General features: G+C 55.3%; 6 protein-coding genes across 6 annotated transcripts; 3 read left to right on the top strand and 3 right to left on the bottom strand.

Moving 5' to 3' along the window:
* Nucleotides 1-138: 138 nt before the first annotated feature.
* On the bottom strand, nucleotides 139-1,602 carry SETTUDRAFT_135596 (uncharacterized protein; the record flags this gene model as incomplete). Its single annotated transcript, XM_008027377.1, has 3 exons — nucleotides 904-1,602; nucleotides 386-826; nucleotides 139-318 (listed from the first exon to the last, which is right to left on the bottom strand). Exons 1-3 carry the CDS (start codon nucleotides 1,459-1,461, stop codon nucleotides 139-141), a joined length of 1,179 nt encoding a protein of 392 aa, XP_008025568.1. The 5' UTR covers nucleotides 1,462-1,602.
* Nucleotides 1,603-2,624: 1,022 nt separating this feature from the next.
* On the bottom strand, nucleotides 2,625-2,921 carry SETTUDRAFT_153797 (uncharacterized protein; the record flags this gene model as incomplete). Its single annotated transcript, XM_008027376.1, has 1 exon — nucleotides 2,625-2,921. One exon carries the CDS (start codon nucleotides 2,919-2,921, stop codon nucleotides 2,625-2,627), a length of 297 nt encoding a protein of 98 aa, XP_008025567.1.
* A 2,614-nt stretch (nucleotides 2,922-5,535) lies between these two features.
* SETTUDRAFT_163104 (uncharacterized protein) lies at nucleotides 5,536-7,062 on the top strand. Its single transcript, XM_008027375.1, has one exon. The coding sequence runs from the start codon at nucleotides 5,546-5,548 to the stop codon at nucleotides 6,995-6,997; it is 1,452 nt and encodes a 483-aa protein (XP_008025566.1). The 5' UTR covers nucleotides 5,536-5,545; the 3' UTR covers nucleotides 6,998-7,062.
* A 238-nt stretch (nucleotides 7,063-7,300) lies between these two features.
* On the top strand, nucleotides 7,301-10,348 carry SETTUDRAFT_115771 (uncharacterized protein; the record flags this gene model as incomplete). The annotated part of the gene is made up of 3 exons (XM_008027374.1): nucleotides 7,301-7,590; nucleotides 7,643-10,109; nucleotides 10,181-10,348. 3 exons carry the CDS (start codon nucleotides 7,301-7,303, stop codon nucleotides 10,298-10,300), a joined length of 2,877 nt encoding a protein of 958 aa, XP_008025565.1. The 3' UTR covers nucleotides 10,301-10,348.
* A 38-nt stretch (nucleotides 10,349-10,386) lies between these two features.
* SETTUDRAFT_163103 (uncharacterized protein) lies at nucleotides 10,387-11,914 on the bottom strand. The gene is made up of 3 exons (XM_008027373.1): nucleotides 11,813-11,914; nucleotides 11,512-11,746; nucleotides 10,387-11,455 (listed from the first exon to the last, which is right to left on the bottom strand). Exons 1-3 carry the CDS (start codon nucleotides 11,839-11,841, stop codon nucleotides 10,592-10,594), a joined length of 1,128 nt encoding a protein of 375 aa, XP_008025564.1. The 5' UTR covers nucleotides 11,842-11,914; the 3' UTR covers nucleotides 10,387-10,591.
* Nucleotides 11,915-13,784: 1,870 nt separating this feature from the next.
* SETTUDRAFT_115764 (uncharacterized protein) lies at nucleotides 13,785-16,278 on the top strand (the record flags this gene model as incomplete). Its single annotated transcript, XM_008027372.1, has 1 exon — nucleotides 13,785-16,278. The coding sequence occupies one exon, from the start codon at nucleotides 13,785-13,787 to the stop codon at nucleotides 16,128-16,130; it is 2,346 nt and encodes a 781-aa protein (XP_008025563.1). The 3' UTR covers nucleotides 16,131-16,278.
* Between the last annotated feature and the right edge of the window lie 176 nt (nucleotides 16,279-16,454).

The raw sequence follows: 16,454 nt of genomic DNA, 5'->3' as shown, positions 1-16,454 counted from the left end.
AGGTTTGGTGGGGTGCGGCGCTCGCTTGCCTGCGGCGCTCGCTTGCCACATACGTTACTATTTAGAGTAACGATGATGATTGGTCGGTCAGATGCTGCTACTATTTTGATTACGTATTGCTATTTTTGTCTAACTTCATTAATCGTTATAGTTCACCACGCCACTACCATCCTTGTTGGCCTTGGGCACCCCATACCGCTCACTCAGCTCCTCTTCCTGAGACTGACTCTGCGGGTCGAGATACGGTCGTTCGGCACGCGCAGCAACCCTCACTGCATGTCTCCGGTGCGGTGCAAAGCCATATGTCGCGGAATGGTTCTACACGCCACGTTAGTTTAACCGTCTGACAGGTAAGTAGGGGGGGGAGGGGGATCCGCAAACTGACCGTCACTCTGTTATCCCAAAACGCAACGTCGCCCGCTCTCCACTGGAACCTAGCCTGGATCTCAGGGCTTGTCGCCACAATCTCGTTCAGCAAGCCGATGATGTGATCCGACTCTGTCTTGGGGACGCCGACAATCTTGGTGACAAAGCCCGGGTTGAAGAACAGGCTCTTCCAGCCCGTGACGGGGTTCGTCCGCACCAGCGGGTGCTCCGTTGTCACGGGCTCGCGGCGCACCGTGCGACCCAGCTCACGGCTCCCCTGGGCCTGCAGCTCGGCAGAGTGCAGCGCCGTCAGCGACTCGAGATACTTTTGCATGTGCGGCGACAGCATGTCATACGCCGCGTACTGAGACGTCCAGAGCGTGTCACCCCCGCCGCCACGCGGTGGGCCCGTCAGCACCTTGAGCGACGTGTAGGACGGCGGTTGCAGTTCGTATGTTACCTATTGTCGTATATACGATTAGCACAGCTTCCATATACACACAGTGGTTTCTAGCACAAAGCCAAGGGGCATCTTACATCCGAGTGCCACAGGAACGTAGGCGTGAATAGAGCGCGCAGATCGGGACTCCCTTCGCCAGTATAAATAACATGCACGTCCTCGAGCCCTTGTCGCCTCGGAACCCCCGTCGTGGCGTGCTTGTGCAGCTCGCCAAAGTACTGCCCCAGTTCGCGTTGCTTGTCGATAGTCAGGTTCCTTTGGTCGCGGAAGAAGACGACGCCCCGTGTGGCAATCAAGCGAGCGAGATCGTTCTTTTGCAAGTCGCTCAGGTTGGCCAGGTCGACGCCGTGGATCTCAGTGCCGATCTTGGGATTGTAGTCAAATACGTCGGTGGCTGACGCAAGCAGGTGCTTGAAGTTTGCGTCACCTAGCTGGCCTTTGTCTGTGTACGGGATCTCGGTGTACGCTGGCCATGTGATGTCCGGGAAATGCGGACGCAGGTCCTCGTACTCGTAGGGGCCTTCGGAGTTTTGGGACTTGGAGCGTCCGGGAACGTAGTTGTGTGCGTTTGTGGGCTTGGAAGGGATGGATGTGGTGCTGGGTTCATGTTGCGGTTCGACGAGTCCGGGTGCCATGGTGGCTGGATGTGTGGAATGTTACTCTTGGTGGGATGGCGAGGTACTTTGCAGTGTTGTGAGGTATTCTCGTTCGGAATGTCTAGCAGATGTATGGCGAGTCAAGATATAGAGCGTACAATAACAATTCAACTGGAAAGCGACTTGGGTATCAGAAAAAAGAATGCTTGGAATCTAGTAATGCGGGATTTAAGTGAAGAAGCGCCAGAAAGCCCATGTCGTACTTATATATCATGCTCGATTGCAACGGTACCCGCATCACGGTGGGGAAATCACTTCCCCGTATTTCTGAAGCAATCGCGCCATCGCACACAATCGGATAAATCAATCGAAGCCTAGTACCTGGTCCGTTCATATCTGACTGTGATTTCCAATATAATTGTCCGAGGCGTACCAAAAGTGGATATATCTCGCACGGGGAGCTATCAAGTGAATGCAGCCGGCTGAGTGGCCAAACAGAGCAGAAAATGGTGCCATGCAATTCTGCAACTTGCTGACCAAACTGTGCTCTTGGTCATATGGCCGGCTCAGAACACACCACCACATGCAAGGCTGACTGGAGGTTGAGCCGGTCAGTGAAGTCGGTGTCGCATCAGGGTACTAAGCCGGATGTGGAAGAGTTGGACATGGCACCATATTGCACCATTCGACCCTCCAAAGTCAACATCGTCGGGCAGCACTGCATCCGCTCGAAACAGATGACATATATAGATGCCTGGTATTTTTATCCGCTTTTGTTCTCATTCAAGCTGCAAGACTAACGCGCATAAAATCGGGCGTGGAGACGAGGACGCGCGGACTGGACGTGTGGAGGTTTGTAGGATTGGATTCGTTGGTAGGGCTAAGTTTTCCGGGACTGTCTCTGCATTCACAACTTGTTGTCCGCACCAGTCCCATCCCTTCTCCGCAAAGTGCAGTTTGACCATTGTTGCTTCCAGCTCCTACCGTAACCAAACGCTTCCTCTTGCAGTGTCTCTCCATGCTTTGTCAAACGACCAGTGTGCTCACTCAAACATTTCAACACCCAACGCCTGAATCCGTCGCAAAATGCACAAAGTAAACAAGTCGTCATGGGCCCCGGCTCTTCTCTTGCTGCTCCTTGGCTGTCTTCTCCGCCCGTCAACGTCGAGTCGACGGGTGCTTCCCCAAGCAGTCACATGCTCTCACTCTGCTGACTTCAGTGCGATGAATGGAATCGGGACTCCATTGAGGTTCAGCCATTGTATCGACGCTTTGCCCCCCTCACGCCTCGTCTCCGTTCCCTGAGCTACATTTCCATCTGACGCCTCTGAAACAGTCTTGGTCCGCCGTCGGACGATGCCCTTTTCCTCAAGAATGGGACTCCAGTACGGGTGTGTGCCCTTGTGTATGCGATAGAGCTCGTAGTTACCGTAGATAAGGACAAGCGTGGATGTGACAGGTATGCGTGAGATGTTGTGGAAGATGCGTGTAGAGCTCATTTTGGCGGTTGGATCGGCAGTGAAGATGTGCCACTAAGCAGTGAATTGTGCACAGAACACGCTCAGCACCTTTCGGAGGTTGAACACCCGGGGGGCAAGACGAGATGGAGTGATGCGGAGTCTGGCGAGAGGTGAGTGGCTGCCGCGCGGGGACACGGCCTAGCGCGCTTGAGCCGCCGAGCCGCATCAACTTTCTTGACCAACTATGCGACGACTCCTCCATCCACTCCATTCACCACAAAATTCCGCCAGCACGCGCGGAGAGACGAAACTCGAAGAGCATGGTCGCTGGAGCGTAGAGAAGGATTTCTCAAAACAAGCAGTGCCATCCACAATCGACCCCGAGCCCTACGGCATCAGCGTCCGCCTAGCCCCGACAAGCCGCAGACAAACGCGCTCTGCGAAGACGCCCAACCGCCGCAATGGACGATCTCGCCAACCTCGAGTTTTTGTCGCTCGTTTCCAAGGTTACGTCGGAAATCCAGAACCACGTCGGGGTCTCTGACAAGACGCTCGCCGAGTTTGTCATTGACCAGCATGCCAGCTGCAAAGACGTTGCCGACTTCAAGAACCAGCTCGAGGCTGTGGGCGCCGAGTTCCCGCAGAGCTTGGTGGAGAGTATCGACCGTCTGATTCTGACACTCCATCCCAAGTATAAGAAAAAGAGCGCAGGCGGAAAGCAGGCAGGCGCAAGCACAGAGGATGGTGGCGACGCTACAAGTCGCAAGACGCGTGTTTTTAAGGGTCTGGCAATTCCCGACAAGGAAGTGGAATACGATGTAGCAGACGAGGAGCCTACGAACGACGCACCACAGGCCGACGCGCTGGATGATACATTTGCTATGCTGGAAGGGCTTGCGGGCAAGGCAGCAGGCAAGCCCAAGGAGCGGTCGCGAAAGAGGAGCATGAGCCCATACGACAGCGATGATGATATTAGTCGGAGCAAGCGCCACAGGAGGAGAGACAGGTCATACTCGCGCTCCCCATCCGTGAGTCCGCGACGGGGGCGCCAACGGGAGCAAAACGACGACCTCGTCTTTGAAGACGAATTTGGGCGCACGCGAACCGTCAAGCCCAGCAATACTAAGCAACGAAGCCGCAAGAAGTACCGCGACGAAGACATTGAAGAATTCCGACGGCCGCCTACTCCCGAGCTCGACGACGAGCCAGTGTTGTACAAGATTTACGATGGCAAGGTCACAGGCGTCAAGGATTTTGGCTGCTTCGTAAACTTGCAGGGCGTAAAGGGCAAGGTCGATGGTCTGGTTCATGTCACTCAAATGATGGAAGGACGAGTCAATCATCCATCGGACCTAGTATCAAGATGGCAGGAGGTCAAGGTCAAGGTCATCAAGACGGACAACGGCAGAATATCGCTGTCAATGAAAGAAGTGGACCAGCGCACAGGTCACGATCTTGCGCCCGGCAAGCGCATAGCAGCGTTTGGGACGGGCGCCAACGCACAAGGCCTCGGGGGTATCCCTGGAGTCGACAGTTCTGTACCTGTCGTGGAAGATGGTTACAACAGTCGCAAAAACGGTATGCGGAAACGCATGACGTCGCCGGAGCGATGGGAGATTAAACAACTTATTGCCTCTGGTGTAATCCCCAAATCCGACTACCCCGACATTGACGAGGACTTTAATGCCCATATCAACGGCGAGGGTGGTTTTGAAGAGGAAGAGGATGTGGACATTGAGGTTCGAGAAGAGGAGCCCCCGTTTTTGGCTGGCCAGACCAAGCAATCACTGGAGCTCTCGCCGATTCGTGTTGTCAAGGCGCCTGATGGTTCCCTCAACCGCGCTGCAATGGCTGGGGACTCCTTAGCCAGAGAACGCCGGGACTTGAAACAACAAGAAGCACAGGAGAAGGCTGCAAAAGAAGCAGCGAATGTCGACTTGAGCAGTCAATGGAATGATCCCATGGCTCAGCAACGACAGTTTGCAAGCGATCTTCGCAACACTCGAACAAATGAACCCAGTCAAGCACTACCGGAGTGGAAGAAGATATCCACAAACAGTCGCGAAACCTCATTCGGTAAACGCACCAACATGAGCATCAAGGATCAGCGAGAGTCGTTGCCTGTCTTCAAGTTCAGGAAACAACTTCTTGAGGCTGTTGCAGCCCATCAGATCTTGATTGTAGTCGGTGACACCGGCTCCGGAAAGACGACACAAATGACACAATATCTGGCCGAAGCTGGCTATGCCAACGAGCTCGTCATTGGCTGTACCCAGCCTAGACGTGTGGCAGCCATGAGTGTCGCCAAACGTGTCGCCGAGGAAGTTGGCTGTGCTTTGGGCAACGAGGTTGGTTACACGATTCGATTCGAGGACAAAACTTCGCCAGAAACGCGCATCAAGTACATGACGGACGGTATCCTGCAGCGTGAGATTCTGCTAGACCCCATGCTGTCCAAGTACAGCTGCATCATGCTTGACGAGGCTCACGAGCGTACCATTGCTACGGACGTCCTGTTTGGGCTACTCAAAAAGACACTCAAGCGACGGCCTGACATGAAGCTCATTGTCACTAGTGCCACCCTGGACGCCGACAAGTTTTCCGAGTACTTTTACAAGTGCCCCATCTTTTCCATTCCTGGCCGCACGTTCCCTGTAGAGGTCATGTACAGCCGAGAGCCGGAGTCTGATTATCTTGATGCGGCCTTGGTGACGGTCATGCAAATCCACCTGACAGAACCAGCAGGTGATATTCTGCTCTTCTTGACCGGAAAAGAAGAAATCGATTCTTCCTGCGAGATTCTATCTGAGCGCATGAAGGCTCTGGGGCCGAATGTGCCAGAGTTGATGATTCTGCCCATCTACGGTGCCCTGCCATCTGAAGTAGCGTCGCGCATATTCGAGCCTGCACCTGCAGGCAGCCGGAAATGTGTCATTGCTACTAACATTGCTGAGACAAGTTTGACTATTGACGGTATTTTCTACGTCGTCGATCCAGGTTTCGTCAAGCAGAGTTCTTACGACGGAAAGCTGGGCATGGACCGTCTGCAGATTACGCCCATTTCCCAGGCCCAGGCTCGCCAAAGAAGTGGAAGAGCAGGAAGAACAGGACCAGGAAAATGTTTCCGTCTATATACCGAAGCAGCGTTCCAGAACGAAATGCTGCCGACGACTATTCCCGAGATTCAGCGCCAGAACTTGTCCAACACGATTCTGATGCTCAAGGCTATGGGTATTAACGATCTGTTGCATTTTGACTTTATGGATCCACCGCCTACCAACACCATGTTGACAGCTTTGGAAGAGCTGTATCAGTTGGGCGCGCTGGATGACGAAGGATTGCTGACGCGTCTTGGGCGACAAATGGCGGATTTCCCCATGGACCCCTCTCTCTCCAAATCACTGATCAAATCAGTTGAGCTTCAGTGCTCAGACGAGATTCTCACAATTGTGGCCATGATCAGCGCTACCCAAAACGTCTTCCATCGCCCTCGAGACAAGCAGCAGCAAGCCGACCAGAAGAAGCAAAAGTTTAACGATCCATCTGGCGACCACATTACTCTCCTCAACGTCTATAATGGCTGGAAGCAGGGTGGCTTCAGCACACCGTGGTGTCATGAGAACTTTGTCATGCCCAAGAACATGCAGCGCGTACGAGACGTGCGAAACCAGTTACTACAAATCATGGCACGGCACAAACACCAGGTGGTATCTTGTGGGCGCAATACCATCAAGGTTCGACAAGCACTCTGCTCGGGTTTCTTCCGCAACTCGGCCCGCAAAGATCCCGCAGAGGGCTACAAGACGCTCGTCGAAGGCACTCCTGTCTACTTGCACCCTTCTTCGTCGCTCTTTGGCAAGCCTGCAGAACACGTCATCTACCACTCGCTTGTGGAAACCACTAAAGAGTACATGCATTTCTGCAGTGCTATTGAGCCAAAGTGGCTGGTGGAAGCTGCACCTACGTTCTTCAAGGTGGCACCGACAGACCGGTTGAGTAAGAGGAAGAAGGCCGAGAGGATCCAGCCGCTACACAACAAGTTTGCAGGCGAGGACGACTGGAGACTGAGCGCTCAAAGGAGAGCAGGACGGGGTGGCGGCGGTACATGGGGTTAATGCAGGGCGTTTGGCAAAAGGCTGTGTGTATGTGATACCTTTGAATATACAATCGAACATCTTCGCGTATATGTATCTGTAAAACTCAAGTTCTTTATACTAAACTAGCAGAGATATGTTCCCGCAACGTGCTGGCTTGTGTGATGTTCACGTCCGTCTCCAGCGATGTGCACGGACCTATACTTACTTCCTCATCCGGCCAGCGCGACCGCGTTTTCGCGTGTTTACAGCACCCCCGCCTAGCTTCGAGGGTTCCTGTTTTGAGCAAACAGCACCCTATACCACCATAACTCTACCCAAATCATGTCGTCTCTTCTGGATCTGGCCCTCAATTCGGACGCTGCGCCCACGCCATCGAGCGCATACGGTAACGATGCACGAACACCCCAGATGCGATCCTCGTCGGCGAGGCCCCGCGGACCGCCCTCTGAGAGTGCTGGCGCAAACAGTGATATAGAAGGCGACCCAGATGACGAGATTATCGGAGCACGAGTACCAGGCAGGCGGACCAATGCCCCTCGAACAGACATCCCCAAGGTGGTCGATGTTACTGGAGAGACGCTATCGTTGCGTTTCCAGGAGTTCCTCGAGAAGTGAGATGCGCAGTCCAGGACGACGACGACAGCCCGGCTAACCAGGAGATAGCTACACAGAAGACCCGTCGTCTTCGGCGCTGCCCACTTCGAGCGCGGTCCCTACCACCGACAAGTACTACATTGCCCAAATACGGGGTATGCGGCTGTACGGCCTCTCTACTCTCTACGTCGACTACACGCACCTTCTTAGACACGAGGATGGCATCCTTGCCGCTGCGATTGCAAGCGAATACTACCGCTTCCTGCCCTACATGATTCGCTCACTGCACAACCTCATTGCAAAGTACGAGCCCAAGTACTTCCGTCAGCACAAGCAGCCAGCTTCGACAGCTTCGGTGACGGCTACGTCCAACGCCGGGAACTCGGAGAGCCAGAATGAAAGTCTCAACGAGAAGACGGCGAATCAGCAGACGGACAAGCTCTTCACCTTGGCGTTTTACAATCTGCCTCTTGTTTCGCGCATTCGCCAGCTCCGCACCACGTCAATTGGCAGCTTGTTGTCCATCTCCGGCACCGTAACTCGAACCTCGGAAGTTCGCCCAGAGCTCTCAATGGCGACTTTTGTATGCGAGATTTGCAACACGGTCGTGCCAAATATTGAACAAACGTTCAAATACACCGAGCCAACACAATGTCCCAACATAACGTGCATGAACAGGGAAGGCTGGCGACTGGACATTCGGCAATCTACCTTTGTCGATTGGCAAAAGGTGCGCATCCAGGAAAACAGCTCCGAGATTCCCACTGGTAGCATGCCGCGCACAATGGACGTCATTCTGCGAGGAGAAATGGTGGACCGTGCAAAGGCTGGAGAGAAGTGCATCTTTACGGGCACTGTCATTGTCATTCCCGACGTGAGTCAGTTCCGCGTTCCTGGTGTGCGGCCGCAAGCAATGAGGGATACTTCGAATACCACGCGAGGCAACGACGTCGGCGGGTCTGGCGTGAGCGGTCTCAAGGCTCTTGGTGTCCGTGACCTCACTTACCGCATGTCCTTCCTGGCATGCATGGTCTCGCCCGATCACTCCACCCCTGGACAATCTTCCAACCATTACTTGACAGGCCAGGCTAGCAATATCCTCGCATCGCTTGGCCAGGGTCAAATCGAGTCCAATGCAACAAGCGGCGAGGAGGCACAAGAAGAGTACCTTGGCACTCTGACTGCGGCCGAGATTCAAGATCTCAAGGACATGGTGCACAAGCCCAACATCTTTATGCGATTAGTCGACTCAATCGCGCCAATGGTGTACGGCCACCAGGTCATCAAGAAAGGTCTGCTGCTCCAGCTAATGGGGGGCGTGTCCAAGGAAACACCAGAAGGCATGTCACTACGTGGAGATATCAACATTTGCATTGTCGGCGACCCTTCGACGTCAAAATCGCAGTTCCTCAAGTACATTTGCAGCTTTCTTCCTCGCGCCGTCTACACTTCGGGTAAGGCTTCATCAGCTGCTGGTCTCACAGCTGCCGTTGTCAAGGACGAGGAGACTGGCGAGTTTACGATTGAAGCTGGAGCACTCATGCTTGCTGACAACGGCATCTGCGCCATTGATGAGTTTGACAAGATGGACATTGCCGACCAGGTGGCTATCCACGAAGCTATGGAACAGCAGACCATTTCCATTGCAAAGGCGGGAATCCAAGCAACGCTCAACGCCCGTACTTCGATCCTGGCAGCAGCCAACCCGGTGGGCGGTCGCTACAACCGCAAGACAACACTACGCGCTAACATCAACATGTCTGCGCCCATCATGTCTCGTTTTGATCTGTTCTTTGTGGTTCTTGACGAGTGCGACGAGGCTGTTGATCGCCATCTCGCAGAGCACATTGTGGGTATTCATCAGCACCGAGATGAGGCCGTGGATCCTGAATTCAACACGGAGCAATTGCAGCGTTACATTCGCTTTGCGAGAACCTTCAGGCCGGAATTTACCGACGAGGCAAAGGAAACGCTTGTGGAGAAGTACAAGGAACTGCGTGCAGATGACGCTCAGGGCGGCATTGGGCGCAACAGCTACCGCATCACGGTGCGTCAGCTGGAAAGTATGATTCGTCTTTCCGAGGCCATTGCCAAAGCAAACTGCGTCACGGACATTACCCCCGAGTTTGTCAAGGAAGCGTACAACCTTCTCCGGCAGTCCATTATCTCGGTTGAAAAGGACGACGTCGAGGTGGAAGACGACGACGACGAAGCTCTTCTTGCGGCAGCGGCAGCAGCAGAACAAGACGGCGATGCGCCAATGGAAGAGGACCAGCGAGAAGCATCGCAAGCGCGCACAGCAACACCGGCCGTAGCACCGCGAGAAAAGACAAAAATCACACACGACAAGTACGTGTCGATGCGCAACATGTTTGTCAAGCGCGTCAACCAAGACCAGGAGGAAACGCAGGACGGCGTCGAGGAAGAAGAGCTCCTCATCTGGTACCTGGAGCAAAAGGAAAACGAACTCGAGACGCAAGAGGATCTGGAAAAGGAGCGTGCGCTCGCCAAGAAGGTGCTCAAGAAGGTTGTCAAGGTAAGCTTGTCGTGGATGCATTGTGCTGTGCTGTGTGTGTGCGTGTGAGGGGCTAACAACGAGTGATGCAGGAACAATATCTCATGTTGATTCGGGGTGAAGGACTGGCAGATGAACAGGGACAGGCCGAGGGCAACGAAAAGGTCGTGTATGTGCTGCATCCCAACTGTCCGATTGAGGATATTGCTTGAGTAAGTTGTCGTGGTTGTTTTGCAAAGATGCAGCAGCATAGTCTCTCTCTCTCATACACTCTCACGTTATACCCAAAATTCCAAAGCATCAAATGAAGGTTCATATTGCAGTTGTGTGGGATTAAATCGTATCCAAGAAAAATCTATACATGCAAAGTATCCATTAGCCCCCTTCATCCTCCTCCCCCTCATGCCGTGAGACGTGGGAAGGGGGGAAGGAGGGGCTCCTATCCAAACGAAACGAAACGAAACGAAATAGATTTTTGATTTTGATTTTGATTTTGATTTGATTCAAGCCTTGTTGTTCTTGAGGGCATCGACAAAGTCTTTTGGTGGTTGCTGGTTGTAGCCTTCTGGGTTATTCTCTGTCCACTTCCACAGGTCGGCACAGGCATCTTCGAGTGTGAATTCGGTCTTCCAGTCAAGCTCCTTGTTGGCGAGGGTGGGGTTGGCCGTCAGGTCGAGGACATCACCGGGTCTCCGGGGAGCGACCTGGTAAGGCAGATCGCGGCCGACGACGGAGCTGAAGGCTTTGATCATTTCAAAGACGGTGGAGCCCTTGCCGGTACCCAGGTTCCAGGCCTTGACGCCGGGCTTTTGCTCGCGCAGGTAGTTGAGGGCTTGGAGGTGGCCGCGGGCGAGGTCCAGCACGTGGATGTAGTCGCGGATCGCCGTGCCATCCTTGCTGGCGTAGTCGTCGCCAAAGACAAGAAGCTTGTCACGCTTGCCGATCGCAACTTGCGCCAACAAGGGTAGGAGGTTGTACGGGACACCGAGAGGGTTTTCGCCCATGATGCCGCTGGGATGCGCGCCGGCGGGGTTGAAGTAGCGCAACAGGGCGGCGTTCCATTTGCTGATTTCCTTTTCGTCCTTGCCGGCCTTTCTCGCATTGTTGCGCTCTGCCTCGATGGTGTCGGTGATTGCGGCCTCGATGGTGGACTTTGTGCGCCCGTAGACATTGGTCGGGCCGATGGGACAGTGTTCGGGGATTGGAATCATGTTGGGGACGCGCGTCGCGTCGCCGTAGACGGTGGCAGACGAGGAGAAGACAATGTTGTTGACATTGTGCTTGACCATGGACGAGAGGAGGGCAATGGAGCCGCCGACGTTGACGCGGTAGTATGTGAGGGGAATCTCTCCCGACTCGCCGACAGCCTGGGACCGATGATGTGAGATTGGGCGGCGCCGTGAACACGGGAACGGGAACTCACCTTGAGCGCGGCAAAGTGAATGACATTGTCAATGTCGGGGTTCTCCTCAAAGACCTTGTCGAGGGCAGCCTCGTCGGTCACGTCGCACTGGTAAAACGAGGGGCGCTTGCCGCAGATGAGCTCGATGCGGTTGATGACTTCGGCCGACGAGTTGTAGAGATTGTCGACAATGACGACCTTGTAGTCGGCCTCGAGGAGGGCGAGGGCGGTGAAGGAGCCAATGTAGCCGGTGCCACTGCGCTGTGGTCAGTATCAATTGTGGTAGTGGGAAAGTGCATGGCGGGGTGGAGGGGTAGCGTACCCAGTGACGAGAACAGAGCCTACAACCATGTTTGCGGTTCAACGAGTGGTGAGTGTGAGAGAGCGGGAGAGAGCGGATGTGGGCGCTGGGAGCGGAGGGGGCGGAGGGAGCAGGCTCTTATGTGAGCTTGTCTTGGGGATCAGCTTTGTAGGGCGCACAGAGGTAAGAAAGTAGGCGGCGCAAGATGCTGGCTTCATTTCATGGGTTACGGCACTAGTGACGCAGCCGCATCGGCGGATAGATTGCCGGATGCGGCAAGGGTGTGATGGGAGGTGACTGGTGCTCGCAGTTTGAATACTGGACGAGGCATGGCAGGAGGAGGAGGATGACGATGCCTTTGCTTCTTTTCTGTGTGTGGGCATCTGCTTGCTGCCTGTCTGCCTCTCCGTCGTTGTCTTGTCATGGAGGGTGGCCGTCGTGGTGATTCCACAACGACTCGCTGGCGGTAGGTTGGGCCTGTATGACGTGAGTGCTGTACCAGCTTTGCACAATGTGCTGGGTGGTACGCGGCCGCTGTATGACGCCGTGGTGGTCTCTTTGGGCGGGCAGGGCGCTGGCAGCCGCAAGCGGTGGATTAAGCGAGGGCGCGCGCTCAGTCCGGCGGTGAGTGACATGGCAGTGCTTTGACGACAAACCAGAGGGGGGGGGGTGGCAGGTTGGCATGACGGTGGGAGGCAGCCGGCGAGGAGGAAAAAAAAAAGAACGACTCCTACACCGGCTACACCACCCCCATATCATACTTATGCCTCACGCAGCCCGCCAGCTAGTGCCTCCGCCGCCACCAGACATGGATAATGCATGAAATCTCGGGCCCCGCCTCGACGCCTAATTTGGCCGTCTGCCATGTACCTGCGTCCCTGTACATGGACTCCCACGGCTGTGTCGCATGCAAATGTCGTACATACTACATATACATGCTGCGGACCATGGCGCCCTCGCCATCGCACACGGACTGCTTCTCCACGAGGCCAGCGCCAATCCCATATTATACAGTACCATGCCATACCCACCCCCATGCCATGCCGTGCGAGGGCCCTGATCGACCAGCCCCAGGAGGGAGATCCAATGGGAACCTACATGCATACAACACCACCCGGGCCTGAAACCTCGCCGAAATGTGTCCGCACCCTTGCACCCTTCCAACGCGACAATGGCCCTTTCACCAACGATTCCATCCCCCCCCCCATCCTCATTGCTGCCATCTACGCACACACACGCATCCACACCCGTCCCAATACACACGCTGCTCCTCCACGCCAGGAACATGATCGCGCGTTGTGCGCACTCGACCCCTCGACACGCAACCCCCCGTCTGCCACACGTCGTTGCGCAGTAGCCCCGCCTGCCTCGACGCGTGCAACTGCGTACACGTGTTTCCCGGCCCTCCTGCAGGAACCCGCCATTCACAACCATCGTCGCCCGGCTTGTCAAAGATCAAATTTTGCACGCCGACAAACGCGTCGAGCTCGAGTCGCTCCCCTCGGACACACGACGAGCTGGCTCTCGCGGCAACATGTAAGTCCCCCCCCAGCTCCTACCCCAGTTTCCTATTGCGCCCTAGCACCCCAGCCTCACCAAGCAGGCCGCTATGCACGTGTCGGCAGCCTCTTCACCACGACCTGCATTCACCGCAAATTTTCTGTCGGCTGTCTCGATGAAGCCGCCTGTCTTGCTTTACGCTTGCCTCGTATTGTCGTCATCATAGTCACCAAGACACTGCCGCGCTTCTGTTGTCGCCCAGAGCTCTATTGTTAGCCGCCGCTTGTCTTGTCCTGTTTTAAATGGCGGCCTTTACTGCTCACTCCGTTTAACCAAACCTCGACTTACCCAAGACCAGCTTTGAACCGATTCCCTCGCCTTTGGCCCGGACATTCCTAGTACTTAAGATACCTCGGTAATCTCGTCGGTCTTGTTCCTCCCGGACCTCAGCTGCATTGAAGCATTCACAGGCCCCGGCGCATTCCTCTTCGAAATGTCTCAACGTGCCAATGCAGACGCCCCCACACCCTACCGCCGCTCGACTCGTATGAGCGCCAAGGCGAGCTCAGCCGCTGGAGATTCGGTCGTCACCACGGCCACGGCTACCGCCACTGGTTCAGCAAAGCGCAACAGGACCACTCTGACCCAGGTCAAGGCCCGTAGATCGAATGCGTACGGTGCGAGCGGCCGCGTCGGAAATCCCGATAAACTCCCAGCTGCTCCAGCTACCGGTTTCGCCCAGGCTTTCAAGAGCCAGCTCGACAAATCCGGTGTTCAAGAGACAGTACAGGAGGAAGACGGCGCCGAAAGTGTCGATGACCTCGGCAGCGAGTCGCAGTCGCATTTTTCGTCGAGCGGTCCACGCACCACTGCGTCCCAGTCGAAAGCCGCGCCCGGTTACTCCTTCATGGACAGCGATGATTTCAGCCCCAGCGAGGATGACGTCGCGGCATCTGTTGGAAACACGTCCAAGTCATTTGGTCTATCTCACGAAGCCGGCATGCTAGTGTCCCGCGACCCCTTCACGAGTTACCCGATACGCGATGAGCGCAGAAGCTCGCCTTTTGTCAAGCCTGCTGTACCAGCCCGTAGCGCCCCTACCCGTGCCGTCAACGGAGCTAGATCCAACGGCCCAACTCCCGTCCAGGCTCCCACCAAGCCCCTAGTTCAAGACAAGACACCGACAACTGAGAGTGTCAAGGCGCCTGTCCGAGGTCAAACCCAGGCCAAAGCAAGCCCCGAGCGGACAGCTACCCACGTCACTCCGCCGCAGAACGAGCATTCGGTTGACGACTTAATTGCACAAGAGCAGGCTAGATTACAGCGCGAGGGTCCACCACTACCGCAGCAGCAACGCCAATCGGATCGACGCCGCCCCCACCACAAGGACCCTGGTGAAGTCAATGCATGGATTGGACATGTCGAGCCGTTTGAGCAAGATGAGCCAGTTTGGCGCTGGAACAAGTCTCTTACCTGGGCATTCTGGATTCTGTCGGGTTGCCTGCTGATCGGTGGGCTTGCATCTGTCATGATGGCCACCAACAGTTCTGGATCAATCCCTAGGGGCCCTGGTTTAATGAGAGCCGTGGGCTCCCGTGTCGTCTACACGTACGAGAGCATCACCAACGCCATCATGCCTCCCAGCAAACTCACCAACGCCGAGCTAGCAGAAGCATACAAGAACAATGGGGATGACAGCCTTTTGTGGGGCCGCATGGCCAACATTGAAACCCGCACGGGCAAAGGCCTTCAAGACATGGGCGAGGCAATCAAGAATCTGAAGAAGGAACTTCCAGAGGTCATGATCATTCGCAGACACGCAGACGGTACCACGGAGATCACCGACGAATTCTGGCGGGCCTTGACGGCCAAGGCGCGCTCTGAACCCGAATGGACGCGATTTCTCGAAGACACCAAGGCCAAGGTGGCCACTCTCTTTGACAGCTCGGCTCACAATGAACGCGCTGCGACGGATAGTTGGCCTCAAGTCGCCTCGCGTGAAGAATTCATCAAACTTGTGGAACGCCGGTACGAGAACCTTACTGTTCAGGTTGACAAGAGGATCGACGAGGCTATCCGAGCGCAGACTGCCCAGATTCAGACCACGATGCATGCAGAGGTTAAGAAGGCCATGATGGACCAAATCCGGCTCAACGCCCTTGCGCAGGCTAATCTGGTTGCGAACTACGAGCTCCACCTGACGAAACCCAACTACTTCTCTCCCGGACTGGGCGCCATGATCGACCCCGACTTGTCGTCTGTCACATTCAAAAACAAGCCCGGCCGCATTGCCCAGCTCGCACGCCGCTTCTCCTGGACTCCTGAGCACAACCCTCCGATTGCTGCCCTCACCAAGTGGGAAGAACCAGGCGACTGCTGGTGTTCGGCAGGCCAAGACGCGGCATCAGCAGGCCAGGCTCAGCTTGCCGTTCGACTTCCACGTCTCGTCATCCCCAAGCAAGTAACGATTGAGCACGTGCCTATGAGCATGATGCCTGCTCGCAAGATCAACAATGCTCCGCGCGATATGGAGCTGTGGGTGCAGACCAACGCGCCCATTAACCCGTACTACAGCCACCGCGAAGTGAACTGTCGTACGCCGCCACCAGAGAGCTCTGGCGGTGCATGGAAGTGCTTGGGATCGTTCAAGTACAACATCCACGCCTCGAACCATCTGCAGACGTTTGACCTGGCCGGCGAGCCCTCGCACCCCATTTCCCGTGCCGTACTGCGTGTAACCAGCAATTGGGGCGCTAGCCACACGTGCCTGTACCAGGTCAGGCTGCACGGCACCGATGCCGAAAAGGACTTTGAGTATCCGGTGAGCCTGATGGACTAGGACTGTGTTTTGTGTGTTTTGTGTTTTGTTGTCTTGTGCAGAGATTGGAAATGGCAATGGTTAATACAGAATGGTGGATTAGTAGCATGCACAGACAGTTGGACAGACGGAATAACCGACAGAGCGAGAGAGAGAGAGAGAGAGAGAGAGAGGTACCACTGGCGTTTGATTGTTGGTGGACATTTGTAACGAATTTGTTTTGTTTGTATACCCCCCCCTCCCACCCAGGATAGTTCTAGAGCCTAACGAATTAACGCTTTCCTTTGATGCCGAATACATGCGAGAGTCGGGGGGGAGAGCCATGGCCCTGGTTCGCGACGTGAT

The sequence above is a fragment of the Exserohilum turcica genome (assembly GCF_000359705.1).
Source record: "Exserohilum turcica Et28A unplaced genomic scaffold SETTUscaffold_2, whole genome shotgun sequence".
Classification (NCBI taxonomy): domain Eukaryota; kingdom Fungi; phylum Ascomycota; class Dothideomycetes; order Pleosporales; family Pleosporaceae; genus Exserohilum; species Exserohilum turcicum.
The sequence above is the reverse complement of the archived record's forward strand: the minus strand, read 5'-3'. Positions and strand labels throughout refer to the sequence as shown.